This window comes from Populus alba, chromosome 8, assembly GCF_005239225.2.
Source record: "Populus alba chromosome 8, ASM523922v2, whole genome shotgun sequence".
In the NCBI taxonomy this organism is placed as follows: domain Eukaryota; kingdom Viridiplantae; phylum Streptophyta; class Magnoliopsida; order Malpighiales; family Salicaceae; genus Populus; species Populus alba.
This window is the reverse complement of record NC_133291.1, coordinates 10,957,632-10,969,892: the sequence shown is the minus strand read 5'-3', so window position 1 is coordinate 10,969,892 and position 12,261 is coordinate 10,957,632. Positions and strand designations below refer to the sequence as shown.

The 12,261-nt window shown below is 38.8% G+C and overlaps 1 protein-coding gene across 1 annotated transcript; it reads left to right on the top strand.

The window, feature by feature from the left end:
- Positions 1–498: 498 nt before the first annotated feature.
- LOC118056409 (protein IQ-DOMAIN 19-like) lies at positions 499–2,886 on the top strand. The gene is given in 4 exon segments (XM_073410646.1): positions 499–1,149; positions 1,151–1,309; positions 1,440–1,673; positions 2,176–2,886. Coding segments are annotated over 4 exon segments (1,389 nt in total). The 5' UTR covers positions 499–864.
- Positions 2,887–12,261: the final 9,375 nt, after the last annotated feature.

The window sequence follows — 12,261 nt, the reverse complement described above, 5'->3', positions numbered from 1 at the left end:
TATTTAATAAAAATTAAGTACAAAGTAATATAGATTTTTACAAGTTTCAAGCTAAAAAAATTTTTATATTAAAAAATAATATAAATTATATTCTAAAAATTTATTTAAAAATTTAAATTATTAAATTAAAAAAAATTCTTTTCAAGTAGAAAAATATAAGACTTACTACGCTACTCCAAGGACAGATAAAAAAAAAAAAAAAAAAAAAACTTGACAGAAAAGACAGTTAAAGAATCAACCAGCAGGGATAGGATAAGCACGTGCACCCTGGCCCTTACTGGTTACTACACTACTGTAAGGACCCCACCATCCCACAAGTTCTAGGTTCCATGACCCAAAGAGGACAAGTCCCCCCACCCTGAGACACGAGTATTTTACAAGGAGTCTGCATGTTCTTGATCGCTTTTCACATGGTATGCTGCAACTCCCCCATTTCTTAATTGCCAGTGTGACATGATTTTAGTTAACAATACAACCTTTCAGTCCATAATGGCTATACAAGAATGAGCCCCGATTCCATCGAAGGCATCTCTCCCTGTAATTTTCCCAGAGGATGGTAAGCGGGCAAACCGGGAACTTCCTCTCTGCTTCTATTCTCACTCTCAGACTTTTTTGCTAAAAAACATAGCACAAAAATCATATCAACCTCTGAAAAAGGTGCTGACAGGAGAAAAATAATAAAACAGTAAGAGTTAGGCTGTCGAAATAAGGGTGTGATTAAATTCTGTTCTAATTAGTCGGGCTGTTATGGTGTTGAAAGCCAAACTTGATACGTAGAGACAGAAGAGAGATCTGAATCTCATTTGGTGCTTACTTGTATGTTCTTGCTGAGATAAGTTGGTATCTTAAGAGGAATTGACAGAGATGGGGAAGTCAGGCAAATGGCTTAAAAGTTTCTTGACAGGGAAGAAAGACAAGGAGAAGAAGAAGAAGGGTACAACTCAACAGAATTCAACACCTATCATTGAGAATCCAGTGACCCCAATCTCGATCCCACCAGCTACTCCAAAAGAAAAAAGAAGGTGGAGTTTTCGCAGATCATCAGCCACTGCAGCTGCTCCCAAGGACTCGAATTCTACAGAACCAATTGCCACCACACAAACAGCTGCGGTGCAGGGAACGTTGGATACAGATAATGAACAGAAAATTAATGCACGCGATGGCTATGGCAGTTGCTGCGGATGCAGCTATGGACGCTGCACAGGCTGCAGCTGCTGTGATCCATCTAACTGCTGACACCTCCAGGAGAAACAGTACAATCGAAGAGTATGCTGCCGTAAAAATTCAGTCAGTCTTTCGATCTCATTTGGTAAGCAATTCTTGAATTTCCATCGGTTCTTGTCTAGTGAACGCATCAGTCTCAAGACTGAAATTATAAAAACCAAAGCTTCAGAGATGAAAATGACGAATTGCGTGATTGGTTTTGGTATTTTTAACAGGCAAGAAAAGCATTATGTGCATTGAAAGGCTTGGTGAAGTTGCAGGCACTCGTGAGGGGTCACCTGGTGAGGAAACAGGCAACCGCTACACTCAGGTGCATGCAGGCATTGGTGAATGTACAGAATAGAGCTCGGGCTCAGAGGATCTGGATGGCTGAAGACGTAAATCCCATCCAGAGGAATTCAATCCACAGAAAATCGACACAAGAGAATAGGATCAGGCACACAAATGATGTAAGGATTCTTTTCTTCTTTTGAACTTACCCATTTCATGACCTTGTTTTCTGTTATCAAACAGTGGAGGTATGCTTTCATTCGACAAGGAATGAGTCAGATTCATTCATAAATGGAAAAACATAAGATTGTATTTCATGCTTAAAAACATGTTTCTTAACTATTTTCTTTCCATTTTATTCGACAGTAATTATTAACGAAGAATAAGGACACTGTCAGAACTTTAATTAAGAAAAAGTAGTTCTATATACGTGGTTTTAATGAATATATTTAGTATTCTCATCTAAAAGTAGCAGAACAGAATCTTTCCTTTATTCTTAGTTCATTGCTAACATCACATCAAGATGCAACTATCTAAATTTTTCCTTTTTTTTCTGGGAAAATTATTTTCTGGAATTTCTGACACTGTCAATGGCAAGCATATATAACATTATTCACGTAGATAAAATTAGTACTTCGAATCCACCATGAGCGATCTGCCATTCTGTTTCGGTACACGTAGGAGAATGATAGAGGCATGGATCAGGAGAACATCAAGATTGTAGAGGTGGATGTTGGAGAATCGAAGGGAAGTATAAAGAGCAGAAATGGCTACTCTCATCGTCCACAAACAGATCTAACAGAGCATAGATTTTCCACGCATTATGCCTCAAATCATGCATACTCGAAGAAAGAGAACCACCAGATCTCTCCAGCTCCATCAGCTCTAACAGATATGAGCCCCAGAGCTTGCAGTGGGCATTTCGACGAAAATTCCTTCAGCACAGCACATAGCAGCCCTCCGTACAACTCTGCAGAATCAAAACCTGATCCATCAAGAATTCCATTCGCCTCACCGAGGCCAGAGTACGCAGAATCTCTGTCCTCTGACTACCAGTTATTTCCAAATTACATGGCAAAAACAGAATCTTTCAGGGCCAAAGTTCGGTCACACAGTGCACCAAAACAAAGGCCAGACGCATTCGAGAGGCAACCAAGTAGGAGGAGGGCATCAATAGAGGGAAGGAATGTCCCAAGGCCTATGCGGATGCAGCGGTCGTCTTCCAATGTTGGAGCCACAGCTCAAGGCTGTATATATCCATGGTCACTTAAGCTTGACAGAACAACAGTATCCCTTATAGATAGTGAGTGTGGATCTACAAGTACAGTGCTCACAAACACCAATTACTGCAGTTCTCTTGTTGGATTTGAAGTAAGCATCAGCCATCCTTGATTATATCACTACAATAAATTATGAATTAGAGGACAAACCACTAAACAGATTAAATATATCAAACTTGCGAGTTACTCCAAATCTAATCAGTTAAATCATTGCTTTTTTAATCTGCAGGTTCGTGGAAATAGGTACTAACAGTACACTAGCCAGCCTTTGCAACTCAGTATGTTGTGTGCCCCAATAAAATGACATACGCGGAAAGCTGCTGGAATGTTGTGAAACTTTTCACATTGCAAGTTTAAGCAAGAAAGAAACTGAAGAAATTTAAATCTTCAACGCAGAAAGCTCCTGGAACATTGTACAACTTTTCATTCTTCTTCGTTCTAGTGTCATTGTGGAGTGAAGTGTCGGAAACCCCCATGTAGAGTCGTCATCTTTTTTCATTTTTCCATTATATGGACTAACGTGTTCCTTAGCAGAAGCACAGATGCAAAGACAACTAACGTGTGAGTAAATGCAGGAACGCAGTTTAATTAACTGTTTAAATTATAACGTGTCCATAAAAAATTTATTTGAGAGTGAATTGTTTTTCCCAGATTGTCTCTTGTTTTGTGCTTATGATTTCATATTAATCCTGCAAAAACCATTCATTTCTTTGAAAGGAATAACAGAAATAATCTTATATAGCCATCAACGTAATGATTTACTTAATCTAACAGCAAATATTGCCCAAAGCGCGGCATGGAACAATAACTGATGAAAATTACTTTGATCATCTGCGTATTGACATTGATGGATAAACTTCTGTCATTTGTAATTTCCGGAAAAGTTGATGTGGAAGATTTATCCTTCTTCATCAATACGGAAAGGGAATTGGTTGATCGAAATAATCAAGATTTTGTTACACGCTTTTGTTTTGCTGTCCAACTTTATGTACTTAGCTATTTTTTTCTTACCTAACTGAACTGCACAAATTGAAGACTTAGATCAAAGCAAGATCGAACGTTACGTGCGTGCTGATTTTTAAAAGCTGCCTGGGATTGGATTGCGATTGTTCCAAATCTCTTCTCAAATAAGCAGTGCCAAAAAAAAAGGACCTGACTCCTGAGGCATGAGCTGACAGCAGAAGAATGTAAGCAAGTGTCAAAGTCTGAATCAAACACTAACTAATCACCTGAATAATAGGATTTATACAAGTGATAAGGTTGTTATAGTATAGAACTCTAGTAGCTGTATTTGATTGAAACTCTGTAGCATTGCCTCTGCTGTATATATATAACCTTTGCAATTAATGAATATAAGCATGCTTTTACGTTTCATAAAACAGATCTTGATTCTACATGGTATCAGAGCAGGTGAAATAAATTTTCTTCTCTCCGTCTAGCTCCCATTTAATCACCATGAGTGATTCCTTAAACACCACCCTCGTAACCATTAATGTTACAGCTCAAGCTCCGTTGAAACTCAACAGCACCAACTACCTATCATGGCGACTTCAGTTTCAGACACTCTTCATTGGGTATGACCTACAAGGCTACATAGACGGCACCAAACCATGCCCATCACAATATCTTATCACCAGTGCAGACAGCACCACCACTCCAACATTAAATCGATAGTATCACACCTGGATATGTCAAGACCAGCTACTTTTGAATGCAATCATAGGATCCATTACACCAACCATTATTCCATTTATTGCTCGAGCCACAACAACTCGCGAAGCATGGAATATCCTTGCAGCCACATATGCCACTCCGTTACGGGGTCGCATCAAACAGGTAAAAGCCAATCTGAAATCACTGACCAAAAGCACCCTCAGCATTATAGAATTCCTGCAATCAATTAAAGGTAAAGCTGAAGAACTTGCAGTCCTAGGGGCACCTGTCGACAATGAAGATTTGATGGACAAAATCCTAGAAGAACTAGGTGATGATTACAAAGAATTGGTAAGAGCGGTGCAAGCTAGGGAGAACGCCATTAGCTTTGATGTACTTCATAAAAAACTATTGATGTTTGAAGCCTCACTCCAGACAACCACCAAAGTTGTTCATTTTCCTCCCACTGCGCATCCCTCCAATTGCACCAACGGCCGGTATCCCCCCACCAACATTGGTCGATCCACATCCAACATCTTGGGTGGTCATTGGCGCTCCTCTGCTAACCAACAAAATCATTACACAGGTCAGAATGTAGCCACTCACAACACAACCAACAACAACTGATTTCAGTCGAGGCCATATCTGGGGTATTGTCAAATCTGTGGCATTCAAGGTCACACAACAAAAAAGTATCCCTCATTTCGTCTTGTTCCCCTCAACAACAACCCAACTTCCCGCCCCTCTCCATGGCAATCGCAGGCTAATTTTGCTGAGACTCATTCCTCAAATTGTTCTCCATGGCTCCTAGACAGTGGGGCTTCCCACCACATCACGGCAGATCTCCAAAACTTGGCTCAACACTTACCCTACACTGGCACAAATGATGTTATGATAGGGGACGGTAAAAGTTTAAGAATTACACACTTGGGTTCCTCTGAAATTCAATCATCCACTCACCCCTTTAAACTTACCAATTTTTATGTGTGCCTGATATTAAACGCAATTTACTCTCCATATATCAATTTTGCGTTGATAATAATGTCTCTGTTGAATTCTTACCCTGGTGTTTTCTTGTGAAGGATTTGTTGACAGGGGAAATTCGCGCAAAGGGTAAAACCAAAGAAGGTGTGTACGAATGACCGTGCGTTGTCACCCCTCATGCTTTTTCAAGTCAAAGACTCGCTCCAATAAATTGGCATTTTCGATTAGGTCATCCAGCTCTTTTTGTTTTAAAAACAATTTTAACTATGCATAATTTAAATTCATCTTCAATATCCAAAGATTTTGTTTGCAATGCGTGTCCCTGTAATAAGAGTCACAAACTTCCATTTTCTGTCTCCACTTTGAATTCTCATAAACCTCTTAAAATAATATTCTCTGATGTATGGACCTCACCTCTTTTTTCTATTGATGGTTTTAAATACTATGTTATTTTTGTGGACCACTTCACTAAATACATATGGTTTTATCCGCTAAAGAAAAAATCAGATGTCAAAAACACCTTCATTCGCTTTAAAGCAATTGTGGAAAATTATTTCAAAGAGAAAATTGTGACCCTATATTCTGACAATGGGGGTGAATATATTGCATTAATAGAATTCTTTTCTATGCATGGCATATCTCATCTGACAACCCCCCCACACACTCCTGAACATAATGGCTTTGATGAACGCCGCCATAGACATATTGTGGACACAGGTCTCTCACTTTTAACTCATGCATCTTTACCACTCATTTTTTGGTCTTATGCTTTTGCTACAACAGTCTATCTCATTAATCGCATGCTTACTACTGCATTACACAATCTTTCACCTTATGCAGTTATTTTTCAACATTCCCTGAATTATGAAAAACTTCGTAGTTTTGGATGTTTATGTTATCCGTGGCTTCGCCTATAAACTGCTCATAAATTAGACCCCCAATCCAAACCATGCATTTTTCTCGGATATTCTCTATCCCAAAGTGCATATTTATGTTTTGAACCCAAATCCACTAAAATCATTGTGTATAGGCATGTGTCTTTCGTCAAGAATATTTTTCCATATCATTCTTTAAATAAACAGGAGTCACAAAGCCAATCAACCACAATTGACATGTGGATTCCACCAGCTATTGCCATCCCACAGCCCACCTTTGCACCATGTACACACTCTTCTGTGGCTGCACCTGATGCGCGAACTCTCACTCCCACCTCTTCCTCGCTAGTGGATCTTTTTCCTTCACCCAACCCTTCAAACAACTCTTCCCTGCCTTCTTCCACCACTCTTATTCCTAACCCGACCACCCCAACTCCAGCACCATCAATACCCACACCGTTAAACCCTCTCCCTTGCCACCCTATGACAACCCAGTCCAAAAACAACATTCACAAACCCATTCAAAAACTCACATTCACTACCACACTAAACACTCACCCTCAAGAACCCACTACCCTTGCACAAGCCACCAAAGATCCAAATTGGAGATCTGCCATGCATGAGGAGTTTAGTGCTTTGCTACGCAATGGAACTTGAACTTTAGTCCCACCTGATTGTGCTTCTAACTTGGTTGGCTGCAAGTGGATTTTCAGGATCAAGCGTAGCTCAGATGACAAAGTGGCTCATTACAAAGCCAGACTCGTGGCCAAAGGGTTTCATCAGCGCCCTGTCTTGGACTATCATAACACATTCAGTCCCGTGGTGAAACCTACGACCATCCGTATAATTCTCAGCATTGCTGTCAGCAATGGATGGAAACTTCGCCAACTCGACATTAACAATGCATTTCTTCAAGGCACCCTGGATGAAGATGTCTACATGGCCCAACCTCCAGGGTTTCATGATCCAGAAAAACCTGAGTTTGTCTGTAAACTTCGAAAAGCCATCTATGGCTTGAAGCAAGTGCCTCATGCGTGGTATCATGAACTACGCAACTTCCTGCATGCTTTGGACTTTTCTAACTCCCTGGCAGATACATCTCTTTTCATCTTCCATCAGCACTCTCACATCATTTATTTACTCATTTATGTGGACGACATCATTGTTACAGGGGACAATGAAAATGCAGTTAATACATTCATTCAATGTTTAACAACATGGTTCTCCTTAAAAGACCTGGGTCCTTTGCACTATTTTCTGGGGGTTGAAGTTCAATCTCATCCCACTGGTGGTATACTTCTCTCGCAACAAAGGTACATTCTGGATCTTCTCCACCGAACCAATATGGCTCATGCAAAACCAACGTCTACTCCGCTGCCTCCAGGCTGTAAGCTGAGCTTGGACATGGGTGCTCCTCTAGTTGATCCTATACCTTACCGTGCAACATTAGGCAGTCTTCAGTACCTCTCTCTCACTCGACCTGATGTTTGTTTCGTTGTAAACAAACTTTCTCAATATATGCACCAACCCACTGATGTCCACTGGAAATTAGTGAAACGTCTCCTTCGTTATTTACTTGGCACTGTCCACCACTGTCTGCTTCTTCATCGTCATTCTCCATGTTCAATCTATGCCTTTTCTAATGCAGACTGGGGGGGAAACAATGAAGATTTATCCTCCACCAGTGCCTATGTAATCTATCTAGGTCGGAATCGCATCTCCTGGTCCTCCAAAAAGCAGCACACCACGGCACGCTCATCCACTGAAGCTGAATATAGAGCAGTTGCAGACACAGCAGCTGAAATAAGTTGGATCTCCTCTTTACTTTCCGAACTACACTTTCCAGTGAGTCACACTCCAGTCATTTATTGTGACAATATTGGTGCCACCCAGCTGAGTTCTAATCATGTGTTTCACTCAAGAATGAAACACGTTGCTATTGATTTTCACTTCATTCGATAAAAGGTTCAATCCGGTGCTCTACGAGTATCTCATGTCTCTTCAAACGACCAACTAGCTGATGCACTGACGAAGTCCCTTCCCCGCTCACAATTCTGGATTCTTAAAGACATGATTGGACTCATTGACCCCGTCCATCTTGAGGGGGCATGTAAGCAAGTGTCAAAGTCTGAATCAAACACTAACTAATCACCTGAAGAATAGGATTTATACAAGTGATAAGGTTGTTATAGTATAGAACTCTAGTAGCTGTATTTGATTGAAACTCTGCAGCATTGCCTCTGCTGTATATATATAACCTTTGTAATCAATGAATATAAGCATGCTTTTACGTTTCATAAAACAGATCTTGATTCTACAAAGAAATGGTTCTAGGCTCAAGAACATTACAAGGATTTCGGCGATGAAGTCCAACCTCTTGCGCAGTTCAAACTTAGACCACCAAAACAGTACCTATTCAGGGCTGCTTGCTCTCCGAGCCCAACCCAATACAGATCACAGAAGTTGCAGCCACCACTGCATGGAAGTTGGAACTCTCCATGACTACCAAATAACTAAAAAGCACGAACACTATATTCGCTTGACAAATATACTATTGAATTAGTGTTATTGAGGAATTTATTAATAAATACGAAATATCTTATCTTATCTTAAAATATTTTATTCTATATACTAAAATTAGAAAAACTAAACTCTACATACCCAGGATTAATATGATATCTGAACTCTGTTGTTTTTACGCATGCCAATTCTCTCCCCATTTATCTCAATTTCTCTATAAGCGGTAATTGAAAATAAAAATCCTTTGTTATATAATACATTCCAAATCCATTCCCTTTTTAGAAAACAAGAAAAAGGATGAACTGAGTGGCAAACTTTAATTGAAAATCTTGACACACGTGCATGCCCCCGCACTTCTTTGGTGAGCAAAAAAGATCGAGACGTCATTGAGTATGGGAATCTCTAAAAAACACATGAAACCTGATGCAATTTATTTATTTATTTACAAGTGCTGAGATTGAATATGCACTAACAGCAACTAAACATATGATTTAACTGTAAGATAGTTTAGTAATGAAAAATTAATAGGATATATACTTCCATTGATCAAGTATTGAAATAATTATTCATATATATTCTGCTATTAAAAATAAAAAAAATCTTCTAATCTATACCTAGATGAAACAAGATTGTTTTATTTATTTATTAAATTAAAGATAACCTAACTTTTTTTTTTTATCTTTATCCATCAATGCATATGCTTGGCCCGTTACTAGATTATAGACTCTAAACTTTAATTGTTATTTAATTTAAAAGCTATATAACATATGGGTCGTCTAAAAGACATTTTTTTAATATTCTTTCACTTGACCCACATGATACTGTTTGAAAAATAACAATATTTCTATAAAATTTAAAATATCTTGTAAGTGAAAATACTCATTTAAATCATGAATATACCATATAAATCATACTATGACGTTTGCTTGTGCAGGTCCGCGGAAGGGCAGTTCTAAATTCGCATAGCGTATCTTTGCTTGCTACAAGACCTGTGAATCAATTAAGCGTTTAATACTATTGACATTGATATTGCCAGAAAGTGCAGCATGGATATGGTACTCAGGGATGATATTATATATCCAGAGCCCACGTTTCAAAGTGCAGTAGTTCTCTAGCTGCAATAATAATTGAAATGCTAAAGGTTTTTGGTTCGGACCAAGAATGTGGCTCGCGCTCTTGATTTTTTTTGTTCCGACTTGATGAAAAGGCCAATGTTTGTAAACTTGTCTCTATGGAGAGCAAGACACGAGATGGTTTCCACTTTAGAGGAACCAGAAATTGAAGAAAGTTATAGCAGTAGCATGTGAGTTTGCCCATGCTATGTTGCTATCTTCCTTTGAATACCGAATGTTTTAAAACATTTCTAAACATTAAAATGATGTGCGCGCAATATATATATATATGTGATTATGATCGGTGATTGAGAATAAAACTCAAAGGAACGGACATGAAGAAACAGCTGCAGCAGAGCATATGCGATCCAGATTTGTCACGTCAGTGTACAGCAGAATGCCTGGTGCAGGTTGTTAAAGTGACCGAAAACTTCTTTTTTAAAAATTTGAAAGATAGAGTTTTCTCAAACTCCACTTGAGAGTGTATTCTTTGTGGACGAAAACAATAGAAGACGCCATCTCATATAATCAATGATAATCCTGTGAGACAAGAAAGAAAATCCTTTATAAATTACAGCCTGCAGGCACGCACCACATATATCCCAGGTGCGGGAAGCCCACCTGATAGTGCATGATGGAGGCTAGTGAATTTATAGCTTTAACTTAGTGGTCTAAAAGGCAGCTACAGTACTCTATACCCTGCTCCACATGGAAGTACGTATATCTAGCTCAAGGAAGAGAATATTCCTTTTAGGTGTACCATTTGACTTTGTCGATCGATCACCAAGATCATATATATCAGGTGAATTTGACTACCAAGTAATCAGTAAGTGGGGCATGACAGTTTGATGAAACCTCTATTGCCGATCAAATATTGGACGTCAGACACAGGAGAATTTGATCAGTCCACACATCCAATTGAGCACTCTCCTTTGCCTATCCAAGCATATATTCCCAAAGACCGGAACTTCTCTCTTGCACATCAAAACTAAGGCAAGGATTTGAATACTTTATTTAGGAATAAATAGGATGATTCGATGATAATGTGTGTGTATTTGAGGTAGAGGGAGAAACCAATCCTTTCCAAGTAATGAGAAAGGAGGCATGGGTGGCTTTGGGATACACGTGCATCTTATTCCTAAATAAGACTAGGCGTCTTGTGCTAGGGTTTCTCGGAGCATATCAACTAAAGACGAAGCAGTTTTATCTGGTGGAATGCTTATCTAATAATCCAGATTCCAACTTACAGATTCATCATTACCACTAATTACTTCCAATCGTTGGCTGTTTTTTGTTGGGTTGGGAATTTTGTCGTCTTCCAGGAACTAGAAATCCCATCTGCCTGTTTCATCATTACCACCACCTCTTTCCCGGCACTTATTTCTCTTATATTCAATGCAAGAGTGAGTGTTGCAGTGCACTTTCCCTGGCCACTGCTACTTTAAGGGTATTTTCAATCCTGTTTTGAGCTTCTTTCCACTAATGTGGCAATTTTTTACGACCTTGATTTTCTTCCCGTAGACAACTAGCTAGGTTTCTTTCTCTTTTTTTTCTTTTCGGTACTGTTGTAGACAACTAGCTAGGTTTACGCAGCGCTATGAATGGAACAAATACTAAGATTATTCATGAATGATGACATACAAGCTGATGGAATTAACTTCGTCATCCACGGTAGCACCATTTTAGATTTCACAACAAGGCCATTTTAATGTATATTTGGATGTGGTTGTCGTCTTCCGAAATCAGCACCAGAAATTATCGGAAGCTCTATTCCAGCAAGATAAGGATGAATTAGGGGCTAGGAGGGTGTTTTGTTTTTTAAAAATTATTTTTAATATCAATACATCAAAGCAATTTAAAAACATTAAAAAAATAAATTTTAACCACCCTCCATGCCACCCTAAATAAATCCAGAAATAGAATCAATGGAGAATCTGATGTCAATCCTCAAGAACTGAATCACTTAATGAACTACACTGAAAAGAAAAGACAGCAAAATTTCCATGATTTATTTGGGGAATTGGGGCACTACTCACCAATGAGATTTATGAGAAAGGGGGCCGCGAGACCGGAGGAGGAATGTGTTGTCATTACCATTTTTCGCAGGATGCAATTATGTTAATTCTCGATGCAAATATTCGTATCAATTATTATATAAACAAAATACTGTTATCAATATTATTTTGATAATATTGTATGGTACAGATTCTAAACAATCGAATTAAACAGCTGATTAAAAAATATAAAATGAATATGCGAACAGCTAGCTAGTTTTTCCACTTAAAATTACGAGAAGTTTGGAGCCCAAATTTTGTCTTTTCGCTATAATTTTTTAATACTGAA